Source organism: Camelus bactrianus, chromosome 5 (genome assembly GCF_048773025.1).
Source record: "Camelus bactrianus isolate YW-2024 breed Bactrian camel chromosome 5, ASM4877302v1, whole genome shotgun sequence".
Taxonomy (NCBI): Eukaryota; Metazoa; Chordata; class Mammalia; order Artiodactyla; family Camelidae; genus Camelus; species Camelus bactrianus.
Genome location: NC_133543.1, coordinates 76,783,146 through 76,802,119, shown reverse-complemented (window position 1 = coordinate 76,802,119; position 18,974 = coordinate 76,783,146). Strand labels below are relative to the sequence as shown.

Sequence of the window (18,974 nt, the reverse complement as noted above, 5' to 3'; positions counted from 1 at the left end):
TAGCAAAGAACACTGACGCCAGATTGGTATGCAGTAATCATGCAAGACCTTGCACTTTCCCTCTCATCGCTCTTGTTTTCCTCTGCCATGCTCTTCAGATCCTGGACGAATGAACTAGAAGCAACATAGTGAAGTGGAGAGGAAGAGTGGAAAAGCAAGGAAGAAGAGTAATGAAAGAACACACCTTGCTCTCCATTTCTGGTGTGTGGAATTTTCAGTTTAGGCTAGAGCTGGGGAATTTGAGGAAAATTGAAATTCTGATACAGGCTGAATTGAACTTTCTAGTATTTGAAAATGAAACTATTTTAATACTTGGGTTATTAGGAAAGCTACAAAGTCTGCTGGTGATACAGTCCAGAAGAGGGAAAGGAGACCGACCCAACATAGCATGGGTTGGAGGAAAGATTCAGTTAATTTACAGTCACACCTGTGAAGTTCATAGCCTGCTGTTACAGAAGTAAGTGGGCAGAGAACATCTGTGAACAAAAGTTTTTGTCTGCATTTCTCTTTAATTCTTTATCATAGTTTCCCAGAAGTGGGTCAGAGACTATGAACATTTTAAAGACATTTGGGTACATGTTGCTGGGTTGCTTTCCAGAAAGACTGTACCTCAGATACATGGTAACCAGTTGTGGGTGGTTATCTGTTTGTCTTTACCGTCACCAATCTTGATCAATATGTTAAAAAATCTTGGCTAATTTAACCTGCAAAAATTTATATTTTAAAATTTACTTTGCTTCAGTAATTGCTATACTAATAACAGTGAGCATGTATCAAGTTTTTGGTGGTGGTTAAGTGTTTATGTGTTTTACCTTACTTAATTTTAACAGTCTTTTGAGTTAAATACAAATCTCATCTCCATCTTAGAGATAAGAAAACAGACTTCTCAAACGTTAACATACGTATGAATCACCTAGGAATCTTGTTAAAATGCAGATTTTAAATTAGTAATTCCAGGATTGGGCCCAGGGTTCTGCATTTCATGAAAGGAGGTTCCAGATAGTACTGATGTTAGTCAATAGACTATACTTTGAGAGACAAATGATTAGAAAGGTTTAAAACCTTCCTTGCTCATGGTGACACAGCTAGTAAGTGGCAAAGCCCATATATGACTGATTCCAGGCTTTAGGAATGAAACTATGTTTTGCTAGTTTGGCTAAATGATTTTTTCTTACTTATTACTTACTTTAATTTTCTTCCATGAATTTCTTTGTTCCACCTTCATGTTTTTATTTAAAACGTATTCTTTAAAACACACACAGATTTATATGTCTTTAACTCTATTGATTGTTGGTTTTTTATTTTAGACCAGTTTTAGTTTTACAGAAAAATGAAAGTACAGACTTCACATATACCCCTAAACCCGTCCTCCCAAGTTGCCGCTTTTATTAACATCTTGCACGAGTGTGGTACCTTATTACAACTTATGAACCAATGTTGGTAATTATTAACTAAAGTCTGCAGTTTACATTAGGGTTTACTCTGGATGTTGCACATTCGTGGGTTTCAGCAAGTGCATAGTGACATATATGTACCGTTAACGGTATTACTCGGAATAGTTTCACTGCCCTGAAAATCTCCTGGGCTCCACCTATTTATCCCTCTTTCCCTTCCCTCAAACTCCTAACAGCCACTGATCTTTTTCCTGTCTCCATAATTTTGCCTTTTCCAGAAAGTCATGTAGTTGGAATCATATAGTTTGTAGCCTTTTCTGATTGGCTTCTTTCACTTAGCAATATGCATTTATGGTTCCTCTATATCTTTTTAATGGCTTAATAGCTCATTTCCTTTTATTGCTGAATAATATTCCTTTGTATAATATACCACGATTTGTTTATCCATTCACCCGTTGAAGGACATTTTGTTGCTTCCAACAAATGGTCAAACTTCCATGTTTTAAAAAAGATTTTTAGAATCTTTTTCATGCCTCTGTGCCCTTTTTTCAGGCTGTTTGCTCTCACTCTTGTTTGGCAGGACTGACTCCATTCAGTGAGACTTCATTTGGATGGACAACTAAGATAGTGTTCCTTCTTGGATGCCATTCATATCCCTGACCATTCTGCATTGACATTTTCTGTTTATATGCCTTTCTCTCTGTTGGACTGAAAGCTTCTTCTTGAGTGCAGAGAACGTTTCATTTTCATATTCTAGTACATAGCACAATGACTGTCATGTAATATACATTCAGTTAGTAAAGGTTTATTGAAATGAAATGATTAAATTAATCATGGCAGGTCTAAAAGAGATTGTTTAATACTTGAGATAACTGATTGAATGAGAACTAAGTACCTGTGCTTTCCTAATGTAATAGTTTATACCCAGAGCAAAAATAATTACACATTTTCCAGGTAGTGTAGTACCTGGACTAGACTGAGTGAGGAATTTACTGCTGGAGAAGAGAAAGAGACAGTAGATCACAAGGGTGTGATCTGTAGAGAATTCTCTCCTGCATATCCACATTCATCCTCCCTAAATACTATTATACTCTTCCTGCCTTTTCCCTATTATATATACAGTTATATCTCTACCAAATGTATGGTCTTATTTAGTAGAAGTGAAAACGAAAAATAAGTAATGGTAGTAACTTAGTGGTAGTAGTACTACAGTCTTGAGCTGCTCCAGAGGGTGAAAGGTTCTTATTCTTTGTATTTCTCAGTGTGAATCCTAGAACATCAAATTGAAAAACAAATTTAAATTTTCTTATTAGGGGTACACAGTAAGGTATGACTGTGTACTATAGCTTCTGGAGATCAGAGAACTATTCCTTATATCACTTCTTCCTCCCCATTCCTCCGCCTACTGGGTGATAGAAGTAACTTTGATTCTCTGGAAACTTTTTGTGGATACACGCAACAGATAACATGTATCTCCTGTGTGTAATGTGATGTGAAGATATGTAAGGCATAATACTCAACCTCAGTGTCTCACCACTAGGGGGCGTGTGAGTTTGGGTCCATGAAACATACATACTATATAGTATGTGCTGTAAATCTGATAGCAAAATGCTGTGGAAATTTTCAGTAAGAAATGATTATCACTATCAGAGATGATTTCTTTGACAAACGGATGGGTTATTGGTGAAGTTAATGGGTTACAGGTGAAGAAAATAGGCAGTAGCACAAAGGTAAAAAACCAAGGTCTGTTTTGAGAGCCTGAGTCTGATTAAACTATAAATTTCAAGTAAAGTGGAATGTTAACATTTTGTGGTTTATTTTTTCTGACTTTTTTCTTGTACTTACATTTATACTCAGGCACCTACAGAATTGGGGTGATTGTGTTAAGATGCTTTGTAACAGCTCTTTTTCTTTTTTTTTTTTTTAACATTTTTTATTCATTTATAATCATTTTACAATTTTGTGTAACTAGCTCTTTTTCAATTAGTTATTTTGTAGATATTTTTCCATATCAGTAATACATAGCAACACTATTTTTGTTATTGCATAAATTAATGTACGAATGTATTTAATGCCTCATGGTTTTTTTTTCTTTTTTACTGTTAACTGTGTCAGTGAACATCCTTGTTTTTATTTTTTTCTTATTTGATTATTTTTCTAAGGTAAATTTAGAGTTGTAAATGTAGTGGAACTTACATTAAAACAAAATATTGAAGTCTTTTGAATGGGATTTTTGTCTTTAGGATGAACTATGGCCTGATAAAGCCAGAGAATATTGTAAAGTGTCAGACTCAGGTGTATCAGAATATTGTTGATCAAATGCTGAAGTAGTTCTAAAATTGCTGTATTGAAGGATTTTAGGGATAGCTGCCATACATTTGAAAATGTGTTTTTCAACACTCCAAGTGGCAGAGGATCTGACAGAGAAGATGATAAAGATAGCTTCTCTCCCAAAGATGCCCTTTCATAATAGGCTGGGGATAAAATTAATGACTAAGAAAATATTACTTAGATTTATGTGTAAGTTCTGATTTCAGTATTACAATCTCATAACTTAGAACTTGGAAGCCAACAGAGAATATGCTTTTCACAAATTAAAAAAAATTACATGTGTGGTTATTTATACAGAGAGGTTGTTTATATATAGGGTATTTATCATATGATAAAAATTACTCATATCCTCCTTGTAGACCTGTTTTGGTTATTAGTTTTAAGTAGTAATGATGTAGAAAGTTCCTGACATTTTTACTTGAAGATTTTTACACATTTACTTAATGCTTGTCATGAAATGCTTTAGCTGATTAAAAAGATGTATACAAATATAATCTATGGGAATTACTTTTATTTTTCTGAATCAGCTATATATAGTTGTTAATTCAACTTTTTTTCTTCTTGGTTAAAAATCTGTCAAGGCATTTGACATCATTAACTCTGTTTTCAACCTGCCATTTTCTTCATACTGCCCATCTCGTTATCCTTCTTTCACTATAGTTTATTTTTGGTCACCTTTTAAAATTTACTTTAGTAATTTATCTGAATCTTATAATAGATCCCTGGGAGTAGGTACAACGTTTTAAGTTCTTCAGCTCTGAGCAGTGTCTTGTGCATATGTAACTTCTCATATGTTACAGTGAATAACAACTCAACATATTTTTTTTTTTGTAAACATGGCCACACAGTTCTTTCATTGTAACATTCATCTTCAGAATTTCCTTCTGTCATTTTCATTTTATAGAGTATATGGTGACCAGATTTTTGTTTCTTCTGTTAATGAAAATAATTGGCAACCTATCTTATGAATTTTGTTCAAGAATGAGTATCATAAATCTGTGAATTATTTCTGATTTATTGAATGAAGTCTTAATGCTGTGGGACCAAGATCAAAAATATATTTGTCTCTCGTTCTACCTGTTTTCTGGGGCTGTTGTCTTAATGTTTGCAGGACTGTATTTGGATAAAAACTGTCACATTTAGGTATAAACTGTCATAGTAACTCTTAGACTTGAGTAGTGGACAGAACTCTTTTAAATAGAAAGAAAAAATCTTACTACCTGTGTTGACTTAATTTATTTTTTTAATGTTATTTAATGTTCAAACATAAAATTAGATATAAATCACATTTGATAAAAGCTCATATAATATCTATAAATTTGAAATAAATTTATAAATACAACAAAATTACTAAATTAACAAAAATTTAAGTGAGAAACAGTAATGTCATCAATAATACTTGTCAAAACTCAGTTGCCTTTGAAATTTGAATATGGGTGTTCAATTTCTGGATTCTTTTGAGGAGTATACTTGTGGACCTGTACTGTGAGGGTTCCTTGGGATGACTCAGGTCTCCCTCTTTTAAGCTATTTAAGCAATTGCAAACCCTTTTTAAAAACTTGGAATACTACTCGGCCATAAAAAAGAATAAAATAATGCCATTTGCAGCAATATGGATGGACCTGGAGATTGTCATGCTAAGTGAAGTAAGTCAGAAAGAGAAAGAAAAATACCATATGATATCGCTTATACATGGAATCTAAAAAAAAAAAAAAGACACAAACGAGCTTATCTACAAGACATAACTCACAGACGTAGAGAACAAACTTATGGTTACCAGAGGATAAAGGGAGTGGGAAGGGATGAATTGGGAATTCAAAATTTCCACCTCTTGGAGCGTAATGGAAATGTTAGCTGTCTTGATTGTGGTGGTGGTTTCATTGGTGTATACCTCTATCAAAATTCATCAAACTGTACATCTGAAATACGTGTAGTTTACTGTACAGGAATCATACCATAATAAAGCTGTTAAAAGAAAAAAAAACCCCAAAACTTTAGTTTGTTTATACAGTACAATGTAATGTATATTTGGTCATCATTTGGTGTAAATACATTATGTATATATTAAGTTTGTCTCTTTTATCGCATTAACTTGTCCTACAATTAAAGTAGCATAACTTGGGCCTAACATGGTTGATCCCCAGAGCATAGCTGAATTCACTTTGTTAGTTATTTGGTAATTTCAGAGGATCCATATTATATAATGTTACTATTGTTAATTTTTAAACCGTGGATAAAGAATATTGCCTGCCATTCTAGTAAACAACAAATGTTGCCACTGCCAAGCCATCGGCTACTGCAGCCACTCCATGACCAGTGAACCCTGAGGGGAATTCAGGATGGAGAAAAACAGGATACTGGCCCTAGATATTTAAGATGCATATCAAAGGAATAATTTCAGTGATCCCAGACTTTTCTATCTTCCTATACATAGAAAAGTACTAAAATCAGTAACTTGAGATGTCGGTTTTTTGTGATTAGCAGTAATCTTTCGATGTTCAACTGCATGTGTGTGTGTGTGTGTATCTTAATTTTTATCAAAAACTCCTATATATCCTGCTTCCTCTCTTACCTCTTTGAATAATTCTCAGAGCTGAGAGGCTGTCTTCAGTAGGGTCCCTGAATTAAACATAAACTCTCAGCTTTTTGTTGTGCTTTTTTTTTTGGTCAGTTGACACAATTTTGTAAGTAGATTACTGTAGAAATTAAAAACATACAAAAATAAATTATGAAAGAGAAGTTCTGGTTCCTGGAGAATAACATGAACTTCTGTTTGGGAACCAGTGATCTAGCATTACTCATAGTTATTCTTAAATAGATGCCATCTGATATATTAAAAATCCTAAAATCCATGACTCTTACTTGAATAATCTGTTTAGGCTATTCTAGTGTGAAAAATTTTGACAAACGTAAGCTAGAATAGAATTGAGATTTTGTTACTTTAGAGTATCTATGTTAAATTCTTTTAACTTTCCATTTATGGTATAATTTATAAGCATAATTCTAATTTTATATAAATATATAATTTTAATGGTAGTATAATTTTAAAGTTTTTAATAAATTAAGAAATTTATTAAATCTAAGGACAAGAAAGATTTATTTGAATTTAAAGCTATAGACCAAATTTTTAAATAGACATCTATCTGGAAAGAAACTCATGGAAGAAATCATCCAGAATTCAGAGCAAAGGCAAGAGAAGAAAATGTAATATAAACATTCAGAGACATAAAAGATTGATTCAGGAAATTAAATTTCTAAGAGAAATCCCAGAGTCAGAGAACAGAGGAGAGGAAATAAGTTTTGTAATTTTCTGAAGGAAATTTTCCTGAGCTGGAGAAAGACATTAGTTTTTTTAATTGAAAGATAACATAGAATATCAAACTGAAATGCAAGAAAAATACCCATATTGTACATAGACTATTGAAGTCTTTAAATACTGGTAATAAAAAGAGGTTACAGAAAGAATCTACAGACTAGGGAAAAAATGAAGGAGGCAATATGGAAAGGAATAAGAATCTGATATGCATCAAAATTTTTTTCAGAAGTAATGGGTGCTAAAACTAGTGATGCAATTTTCAATGCCTTTGAAGTTCTGAGAGAAAAATGTTGAACGTAGAATTCTATGCAGTTAAATTATCGATCACATTTAAAGACAAAATAATGACATGTAGACACATAAAGCCTGAGGAAATGCTCCTCTCTCCTCTCTATAAAAGATTCCTTGAGAATGTGCAAAACCAAAAAGTGACCCATCAAAGAGGAAGATATGAGAGTCAAGGCCGCACTACTTTAACAGAGAAATAATTATGAAAATAATTCTTAGAATGATTACTGTGCAGCAGGCCTGGGAAGCAGTCACTCAAAATTAGAACAGGAAGCCAGAGTTTTAGACAGGATGTCTTCAAGAAGAAAGCAAGTTTACTGTAATAGCAGCTTCAAGAAGCTGGGTATGCTTGGTGGTCATTGGAAACACATTACTATCCTGAGAACAGTAGAAAGAAAGAAAAGAAAGAAAAGAAAAGAAAAAGAGAAAGAAAAAGAAAAAGAAAGAAAGAAAGAGAGAGAGAGAGAGAGAGAAAGAAAGAAAGAAAGAAAGAAAGAAAGAAAGAAAGAAAGAAAGAAAGAAAGAAAGAAAGAAAGACAATTTTGAGCAAATAATGGAATGCAATAAAAGATAATTTGTTTGAATTTAATGTTCAAGATAGATTCACCTAAAAGCCTAGATTTTGTGTCATAGGATTACATTTTCTTCTCCAGGTTTCAGTCATACTGTGTATTTCCGTAGTCATTCAGATTTGCATGATCCTGTTATCAGTTGTTTTGGGGTTTTCAGCCTTTAAAATAATTTCATTGATATAGTACAGAACATTTAGTTATGGAGACTGAGAGAAATATGTATTTTGCCAAGTTTGATGTTTTTAGAGTATTGGTGCAGCTGACAGAAATTCGGAGGTAGCAGAGGTGGGACAAAGAGAGAAGTATAGGAAACTTCATCTTCTAATCTTTTATCTAACATTTCTTGAAGAAGTTAAGTGGGTTTCAGTATATTACTTAAAGATAAAAAGATCTCCAAACATATGAAAATATAACTAGCAAATACCAATAGACATAGAGGAGAGAGGGAGGCAGGGGTTATCTTGGGTGAGCTAATAAATTAATGGCAGTATAACTTTTAACCTCTTTTGTTTGTATCAACAGTTGTAAATTTTAGGTTCACAAGAAAGGAAGGTACAGAGATTACAACATCCTCCCACTAAAGTGATACATTTGTTATAATTCATGAACCTACATTGACACATCGTTATCACCCAAAGTCCATAGTTTAGGTTCACTCTTGGTGTTGTATATTCTGTATATAATGACATAATCCAACATTGTGGTATCATCATACAGAGGATTTCACTGCCCTAAAGTCAGCTGTGCACTACCATTTCATTTTCCCCTCTGCCAATTCTGGAACCGCTGATCTTTTAACTGTCTTCATAGTCTTGCCTTTTCAAGGATGTCACGTAATTGAAACCATACACTATGTAGCCTTTTTAGATTGGTCACTTAGTAATTTGCATTTAAGCTTCCTCTGTGTCTTTTCATGGCTTGATAACTCATTTCTATTTAGTGCTAAATAGTATTCCATTGTTTGATACAACCACAGTTTATTTATCCATTCACCTACTGAAGGGATATCATGGTTGCTTTTAAGTTTTTGGCTATTATGAATAAAGCTATTATAAACATTTGTGTATAGGTTTTTGTGTGGACAAAGGTTTCCAGCTCCTTTGGATAAATACCAAGGAGTGTAAGTGCTGGATCAAATAAATGTTAAAAGAGTATGCTTAGTTTGGTAGGAAGCAGCTAAACTGTCTTCTAAAGTGGCTGTACCATTTTGCATTCCCACTAGCAATGAATGAGAATTCCTGTTGTTCCACATCCTCTCCAGCATTTGGTGGTGTCAGTGCTCTGGATTGTGAGGACTGTGATCCATTTTGAATTAATTTTTGTGAAGAGCATAAAGTCTGTTTCTAGATCCACTTTTTGTGTATGGATGTCCAGTTGTTCAGCACTATTTATTAGAAAGACTGTCTTTGCTCCATTATATAACCTTTGTTTCTTTGTCAAAGGTCAGTTGACTGTATTTGTATGGGTCTGCTTCTGGGCTTTCTGTTCTGTTCCATTGATCTTTTTGTTTATTCTTTCACCAGTACCACATTGTCTTGAATGCTGTGGTTTTATAGTGAATCTTGAAGTCAAGTAGTGTTAATCTCCCAACTTTGTTGTTGTCCTTCAACATTGTGTTGGCTATTTTGGGTCTTTTGCCTCTCCTTGTAAATTTTAGAATCAGCTTCTTGGTATCCACAAAATAATTTCCTGGAATTTGTTTGGGAATCATTGAATCTATATTTTAAGTTAAGAATAACTGACATCTTGACAGTATTGCAGCTTCCTATCCACGGACATGGACTGTCTCTTCATTTATTTATTACTTTGATTTCATTCATCAGAGTTTTGTGGTTTTCCTCATATAGATCTTATACACATTCTGTTAGATTTATACCTAAGTGTTTCATTTTGGGGGGTTCTAATGTAAATGATACTGTGACTTTTTTTTTTTTGAAGTACCATCAGTTACAGTGTGTCAATTTCTGGTGTACAGCACAGGGTCCCAGTCATGCATATACATACATATATTTGTTTTCATATTTTTTTCATTAAAGGTTATCACAAAATATTGAACATAGTTCCTTTTGCTATACAGCAGAAACATTTTTTAAAATCTATTTTATTATAGTGACTAACATTTATAAATCTGAAACTGGTTATGTCCAATTTCACTTGCTCATTGCTGGTGTGTAGGAAAACAACTGACTTTTCTGTATTAATCTTGTGTCCTACACTGTTGCTATAATCTTGTGTTAGCTCCAGGAGTTTTTCGGTCAGTTCTTTTGGATATTCTGTGATCTTAACATCTGTGAACCTTCCCTTGTCCTCTCCTCTTTTAGGGATCAAAGAAGAGCTTTTTTCTTTTTCTTTTTTTTTTAAACACATTAAAAACCATTCCATTTTATTAAGTAAAATATATCAAGTTCATATACTATTATACACTTCAAAATCCTCCATTTGTTCCCTTGTCAAACTACAGAGTATAGACAATCAAGAAGCATTATTGTTCTTCCAATATAATGGTCTGAGAGTTGTGCTTTTTATGATTTTCAAGGCTGAGGCTTGTTATTTAGTAAATGTGGATATATTATAAATTTATGCCTGTTCAGAGAAGAGTTAGCTATACATTTCTCTGATACACGTGAATTCTTTATTTCAACCACATCAACTAATATTCATGACTTCTAACTATTGCTGTTATGAAAATACATCAGGATTTTAATGGACTGCCAGGTTTTTTTCCCTTAAAGAGCAATCGGTATAATATTTTTTAAATAAAATTCATAATGTTCCTCTTTCTTATTTTAATGCAAAAGAATAATGCCCTGAACACCTACTTCATGGTAACTTACATAAATGTTATCAGTCAACCACAAACAGCACCTCCATTTAGATTTTCTTCATGACTTTTACATTACAGTGTCCTTAATTTTCCATGGAAAAGTAGATACAAAAGTAGATAGGCCTCTCGTATCTTTGATGCAACAACAATCAGCCACATGATTTTACATATACACTAGGACTAAAGGCATAGGCATGAAGTGATTTGAGAGTTGAATTATATTAATAATAATTTTTTTGAAATATCTCAAATACTGTTTATATAAAAAGGATGCATTGAAAATAATTCTGTCTATTCAGATATCCGTCCCTCTCCTTGATCCTTTGAAGCATACTGACAAATAAGTTTTTAAGTTTTGGGTTAGTCTCTATAATAAATACTCTGATTTAGAGTAATATGTGACAAGTGTTATTGACTTACTGTTTTCTACTGTAAATTTGAGAGGAGTTGATTTTTTTTAAAGTCTGTTCAGTTTTTTACTTGTTTAAATGGAGTGGTGACTTCCAAGGTCCTCATGTGCACAACCATGATCTGGACGTCTAGATGGTGATTTTTAAGAGTATTTATCTTCAACCAAATTTGGTTTCAACTCTTGCTAATTTAAGTGTTGATAAGACTGAGATTACTAAAGATTAGAATGGAAAAGGAATGAAAAGCTAATACAGTGATTCTTAACTCTTTTCAAGTTAAAGCAGTATTGATTATTTTAACTGCTTCTGGAAAAGAATTTTGCTCAACCTGGAAAAACTTACATCTAGGATTTTTGATTCTGAGTCCTGTACTGTGTGGGAGAGGGGAGAGTGGGACATAGTGGACTTTGAACGATAATGACTACTCAAAGAGATAATGACAGTTGTTAGATATAATGATTTATAGTTTTAGAAAGTGATTTTACATTCATTATCTTATTTGATGTTCACAGTTACTTAGAATGGTTGATACAGAGGTTTATCTCCTCTGCTTTGTAGATATGGAATGAGGAACTGTGACTCTTGTTTAAGTTGACACGTTGTAGTAGTAGAGCTGACTGTTAAGGTAAAAGGTTCTGTGTACTTTCTACTGAACCAGAGTCTTTCTGTAGAACTAGGGCAGGAAAATGGTGTTCAGCAGTTAGCAGCATAGAATATGTACTTTGCTTTGTTTTGTGACCTTGGAAATAATCAGTTAACCACTTTTTACTGTGTAGTCACTGTTTTTTTATGTGGGGTTTATGATATGTGGCAATGTATGTCCCATAGGGTTATAACAATTAAGGTGCTTGGGAGGAAAGAGTCCTTTTGTTATTTTTAATCTTAATTTATCATTATTTGTCATGATTATTACCATTTTATTTAATTTATCATTTATATTTATCATTATTATCATCTTGATATTACTGCTTTAATCAGACATTATTTTATAGCTACATTTCACATGTTTGAGTGGAAGGAAAGGAGGACTCAAGAAAGTGGAAAAAAGTACTCGAGAAATAGATTCAAATTCAATGCTACCTTTCCAATCAGTAAATGACCTTGAGAAGCTATATACTTGCTGCCATTGCTCAAAATAGCTATTGGATCTCATTTTTTAAGCAGTGGCTTCAGGATTTTATTTGCCTATATACAAAGAAGTATCTGTTCAATGTGAAAATATTAGTGAACACAAAGTCAGTAATTTAGTTGTTGGGTTGATAAGAATACTGATAATTAGTTTTCAGAACATTTTAAACTAGTGTGTGTAGGTTCAGCAACATAGTGGTTTTGATGAGTATTTTTGAAGATTAGATGGATAGAATGGATTATCTTTGAAGTAATGATTCTTTGTTTTCTTTCCTAGTCAGCAGATAAACAGCGAGCCCTGGAAGAAACCAAAGCCTATACTACCCAGTCCTTAGCAAGTGTTGCCTATCTGATAAATACCTTGGCCAACAATGTCCTGCAGATGCTGGATATCCAGGCATCCCAACTGCGAAGGATGGAGTCTTCAATCAATCATATTTCACAAGTGAGATTACACTATTTCCCTATTTTGCCTGTGAGAAACACATAATAAACGCAGACAGTCTGTAATGCTGGCTGCCTCTATTATGTGAGTTAACTCAAATGTAGGATTTGGAAAATAGAAACTCGTTATTAGGTTGTGTTTTGATTTTTTTCTTCTAAGTGATTATCTTCTCTCTGATTTTGATAGAGAAGTAAACTTTAATGGTTTCATTAAAACTCAATTGTCAAGTTAAGATAGTCAGCTCTAAGGAGAAAATTCGTCTGATTTCTTTCAACTTTTACCAAATGTTAACAGTTCTGTATCTTTTAAAAAGTATAAATGTGACAGCTTGATGACTTATTTAAATGTTATTTTCTGTTACCTCAGTAATGTGAAAGATTAACCTAAGTGACCTTATAAGGTTGTCTTTGTATACAACTTAAAAAAATTAATGTTATACTTTTTCCATTATAAACATCATGGTCATAAATATATACAAAAAGAGGAAAAAAGAGAAAAACAAACCCTTTCCCCACTACTCAAATTTTTCCTGTTAGTTTTGGTGTATTTCCTTCTAATACTTCTTTCTTGTAAATAATTAAAAAAATTTAGCTGGGATTATATTATATATAGAATGTTGAGTTCTGTTCTTTTAACTTACTATTAAAACAGACATCTTCCCATGATGTTATAAGCCCTTCATAAATATTTTCAGTGGCTGAATAATGTTGCATGTATATGTCATAGTTTTCATAACCATTCCTATATTTGGGGGCCATTTAAAATGTTACAGCAGTGAAAAAACAATTTATAATTGCAAAATACATCTTTTAAAACATTAAAAGGTTTTGATCTACCTGCTTCTCTTTGATGAGAACTTTGGAGCTTTTCTATTTTAGCTCTCTTGTCATTTGAGTAACTTGGTGGTATTCAAAACTCTTTTTAGAACTAAGTGATTAGAACCGTTCTGGAATAAAAAGAGTTTTAAAATGTGCATGTTATATTTTTTCACGTATCTATGAAAATTTGGGACTCTTCTGAAATTGACTAACCCATTAATTTTCAAAGTCTGAAGTTTAACCTATATAATTAAATAAAATATAGTTCACATAATTGGATCAGATATACAAGGTCTACCCCTTTTTATTTGTTATTTGAAAATTCATCAGACCATTCAGAGGGACTTCTTGAAATCTTAAATCTGAATTTCACACTATAAGGGTTTCTTCACACCCCATATAAAATTCTGTAGACATCATACAATTTATTGCTTGTTGGAGTGCTGTGTCTTAAACTAAAAAAAAAAAAAAAAAAACAAAATAAAAACAAAGAGTATTGGTGAGTTTAAATGAGTGAGATGTAAATTTTTATTCTGAAAGGACTTCCTAGAGGAAGTAATCGGTGGCATTTTAAATGATGAAATAGATGAACTTGGTTTTCTTTAGAAGAAGGGATGTTGACAAATTGCTACTGTGATACAGGATTTTGAGGTTTATACTTGAGAGTCTTAAAATTACTGCATATTTGAAGTCTTGGCAAAGAACCCAAAAAATAAATTAAGAAGAAAAGTACAAATGCAGAAGAGAAATTAATTTATTAGAGTTCCTAAAAAGGACGGACAACTTTTTATTAGTTAGTAAGAGAAAGTAGGAGAGATTGTGTGGGTGGATGATGATGATAAGCAAATGCCAGTGAAAAATAATCATCTGTATTCTGATTAGAATTCTGGAGTTCTTTGGTAGAAAAGGGTAGCAACCTTAAGGAGGAATGTAATTAAGTTTACTCAAAGTTGTAAGTATATGTGTTCAGTTAATGAGACCATTTTCTTTTTGAGTATTACATAAATTTATGTTTAATTAATATGGCCTAATTAATACTAACTTTTAACACTATTCTAATGGAATAAATAAAAAATGGGAGAGATGAGTGGATAAAGATTGGTAGGTCAGAAATAATAGGGGACTGAGTCAGAGCTGTCAGGAATATGTTGAACCTTCTTCATTTGAAGCTGAGTGTCTAGAGGGCAGTACTTGGAAAGGCAAGTGATCTGTACCTCTACAACAGCTGTTAAGTTTGTACAAAAATATATTCTAGTATGTTGCATGAGGAGCTGAGTAGAAGAAATGGGCTGATGGAGGCTATTTCTAAGAAATAAGAGTAAATTTTTAAACAGTTTACATATTTTTTAGCATTTGCCTTAAGGATTGAATTTTTTTTCAGTTATGTTTAATGTAGAGGTAGAGTCCTTTGCTTTAAAAGTCAATCTGATTCTCTAATGAAATATTCTATGGAATAAGAGAAAATGTTTTCTATTTATAAAGCAAATACTAAATATTCTAAAACAAGTATCGGCAAACTTTTTTGTAAAGGGCTAGTCAGTACTTTAGGCTTTATGGGCCACATGTGGTTTCAGTCTCATATTGTTCTTTGTGCTGGATGTTTTTAAACAGCAGTTTAAAATTGTGAAAAGCAGTCTTAACTTGTGTGCCACATAAAAAGCAGGCTGTGGGCCAGTTTTGGCATGTAGGCTGTAGTTTTTAAGCTCTTGCTCTAAAATACTGGTTTTCAAACGTTTGGTAAAAATTTTGTTATTATTATGCTTTGTTAAAAACATTATTTTTTAGAGGGTGTCAGAAGGTTCTTAAGATATCTTAAGACCAGTTTTTGTTTTTGTTTTTTTCAATTTGGGCAAAAAACACTAGGTTGGCAGAATTTGGGGAAGAGATGGGATTGAAGAAGCAGAGAAATGAAGGGGAGGTTCAGTCAGGTCAAAGATGAGATCACATATATATTGGAATGGTAGGTGTCAAGATTTGTCAAGGATTGTCTGGTAGAGTGATTCAGGACCAGTCGATACTAGATACCTGAGGTATTCGTTTTCTTTCCTCATCAGTATCTGTTTCCTGTCTCCTAAGGTAAGAACCTTATCACTTTTCAGCCTCCTAGTGCTCTAGCTCTTATCTCCATTTTAGTGGAGAGGATTGGGAGGGGGAGGAGACCGGATCTAGATTTTACTCTGGCTCTTCTGCTGACATGTGTGATGTTTGACTTATTTGAACTTCAGTTTTCTCACCTGTAAAATAAGACTGGTGAGGTGATTTATGAGCTGTCTTCCATTTTGAATTCTTAATTCTCTCAATTGTAAGATTCTCACAAATGAACTTGATTTGTTTTTGCTTTTTTTCTTCTTTCTATTCTGCCGGCTTTGCTATTTACTTCAGTCTGCACCCCACTGATCTCAGCCCTCTATCATTCTGATATAACTGAACTACTTCCAAATTACTTTCATTTTGAATCTGAGGATGGGAATTCCATTGACTCTACCAACTATGTATCAGGAAGAAATAGTTCAATAAAACAAAGTAATAACCCATTCTTTCAATGTCAGATGCTTTGGAAAAACAAGATAGAGTTGATTATTAATATTTAGTATTAGACACTTTTTTGTGTGTGCTAAAGAGACAGTATAGTGTTAAGTGGTGTACTGATTTACATCACACTCACCATATCCATAAAGCAGTATTAGGATAGGTTCTTGATGTGGATAAGCTTAACTACATTAAGGATGTTAAATTTTAAAGAAATTCTACTTCTAGCTTTATTGCTGTTATCCTATCAATTCTTTGAAAGCATATTTTAAGAACCTAAGTGAAAATTTTAATTTTGAAGCTGAGAATGGAGTTAAATTAACGTTAAATATTTTTCAAGAGTAGGTAGTTGTCAGAGCAAACATTTAATTTTATTGGATACTTGTATAAGCAGCACACAGCTACTTTTAAGTCACCATGGCATTATGTGTAAGGCTGAATGCTGTTTACTATGTCCATGGCTTTGTGTTCATTTCTGTTAAGTTAAAAAAAAAAAAAAGGTTTGTAGAACATTTTTCAAATTAAAATCCTTAGGAATTTGTAGACTAAAATTCTTCTCTGAACTACTAAAAACAATCAATACTGTCTGTGTTCAGTTCATCATGGCTTAGAAGAAGATCAAGAGAGGTCAAAAAGCAACATAAAGAACTTAAAAATTAGTGTTTCTCCCACTCTCCCAAGAGCTGACTAGAACTTACTGGGCTGGGTGTTGTAGTCAGCAGGTAGCAAGTAAAGGAGATAGAAAGGCATACTTGTAAAGTAATATAGGAATGGAAGTAATTCTTCTTAAGGGTTATCTGCAGAAAGGCAGTGGAAGGTCTAAACCCTGAGAAGCTCACCATACAGGGTAATTTTTTGTTTAAAAACTTTATATTCAAAGACTTGTTTAAAAATTCTCAACTTTAAATTAAGGAAATCCCACTAATGGTTATCAGTATGTAAATATGCATAGAAAGTAGGATTTATGCAGTTCCTAATTAATTACACATACATGGTTAATATCATTTTACAAAAAATGATAACTGAAAATTACCCATTCAGTTTGTTAATAACTAATTTGTTTTATGAAAAGTGGATAGTTTAAAGCATATTTGTAATTTAAATAATTAAATGCTTATTTGAAACCTTAAACATGTCTCCATTTTTTATTAGTAAGTTAAAAACACCCAACTTAGTTGAGTTAATCCATTGTAACTGTTTGATTGCAGATGTTTTCCCACGTTGATGGGCAGCTAACTGAGGTAGTGATATCCTGCACAGTGTACTCTCATTTATCTGTGGTAATGGGAAACAACAGTGCATGGATAATCCTAAAACAAAATACTCTGTACAGAACCTTCCTGTCATCTGCTGTGGCCTGAGCATGTGCTTGGGTCCATGATGGAGGTGTGGGAGTGGGGCTCAGGCTTGCAAAGGAGCTAGAAGTCAAGGTGATGAGGTGTCCTAGAGGAGCCTGGGTTTGGCGCTATGTGGCTGAAGTGTCATGGGGGGAGCCTGCAGCATGTGAGAGCAGCTTGGCAATAGCTGTGAGAAGGATGGAGAAACAAATTAATTAGGAACTGTGGGAGAAGAGATGTTGAAGTCCTGCACAGTTGCAGCAATATTACTTGGTATGTTTTTTGGTTAACAGGTAGCAGACAATAATAGTATTAATAGCAGTGTACTTGCATTAGTTTTGGTCTTTGCCAGCTAAAAGCATTTTTCACTTGCCACAGGTGAGTGCTGTTACTGAGGCCTCTTCTAAATAAGAGTAAGTTTATTGTCATGTAACTAGTAACTTTAGAAATCCAGGATAAATTTGAAATACTTTTACTGTTAAAATTCAAACTAAAAATCAGTGTTGAACTTGTACTTCCAAAATTTAACTTAATAGATCTTAGCATTGTAATGGTGAAGAATGTTGTGAAGGCAAAGGCAATGGTGATTACTGAAAACTATGTGTTTGATTTAGGAAAAACATTGAAGTCATATTTTAAAATGTTATAGGAGCTTTATAAAAGTTCTTTTAAAACTGACCATTGGCTCTGAGTTGATGAGCGTCGAAGCCAGATGTTAGGTATATGGAGGGCATTCATTGTATTGCTCTCGTCAAAATTGAATATTATTGTACTTTCCACAAGAGAAATCTTTGAAAAATTTGAAGTAGGTGATTTCTGAAAACTTCAGAATCTTCTGGACTAGACTTTCTCCTCCTTATTTATGGAATAGATTTATTGTTCTCCATTGTTACTCAGACTTCCAGTAAAATCATAGCTATTTTCTGAAGGTATATTTGATTCTGTCCATAGGAACTCCTACAGTTCAACCCACTGTGGAATTAGGATGACAAGAATACAAATTATACCCTTTGATTTTCTTAGCCATATATTACTTTTATTATAGATAATTTTAAAGAAATTAATGACTCCAAATATCTATACTTAGGCAGTCACTAGAGGCATTAATCTTGAGTCAACTCTTCTAAAAGTTTGAAAACAATTGATATTTAAGAGTGAATAATGTAACGGACAAATTGATAAGTCCTTCTTCTGTAGTATTGGTACTCAATTGGGAGTTTTACCCCCAAGGGGACAGTTGGCAATGTCAGACATTTTTGGTTGTTGCAACCTTGAGGTAGGAAGTACTACAGGTGTCCACTTGGATGCTTCTCTACACCCTGCAGTGCTCAGGACAGCCCCCCTCAACAAAGAATTATTGGCCCAAAATGTTAGTAGTGTTGCTGTTGAGAAACTTGCTCTAGTTTTTCTAAGATGTAGGCATTGTTTTAGAGTAGATGACTAGAAGCGTATCGCCAAACTACTTTGTCTTTCTGTAGGCGTATGTTGTTAAATATGCCTTCAGTTTAAATGAGAATTAATATGAGAAGCAACAAAGAACATTTTTCTCATAATTCCTTCAGCCATTTCCTTTAAGAGTTTA

At 33.2% G+C, this 18,974-nt stretch overlaps 1 protein-coding gene across 14 annotated transcripts in view; it reads left to right on the top strand.

Annotated features, from left to right (window-relative positions):
• ABI2 (abl interactor 2) overlaps window positions 1-18,974 on the top strand; it is a 110,290-nt gene that overhangs the window by 48,515 nt on the left and 42,801 nt on the right. For 13 of the 14 annotated variants that reach the window (XM_074364141.1, XM_074364147.1, XM_074364146.1 and 10 more), the window contains exon 2: window positions 12,541-12,708. In XM_074364141.1, the coding sequence (XP_074220242.1) occupies window positions 12,541-12,708 (168 nt within the window). Of the gene's footprint in view, window positions 1-98; window positions 202-12,540; window positions 12,709-18,974 lie in introns of those variants that run through there. The other variant, XM_010971820.3, reaches the window with a different exon arrangement.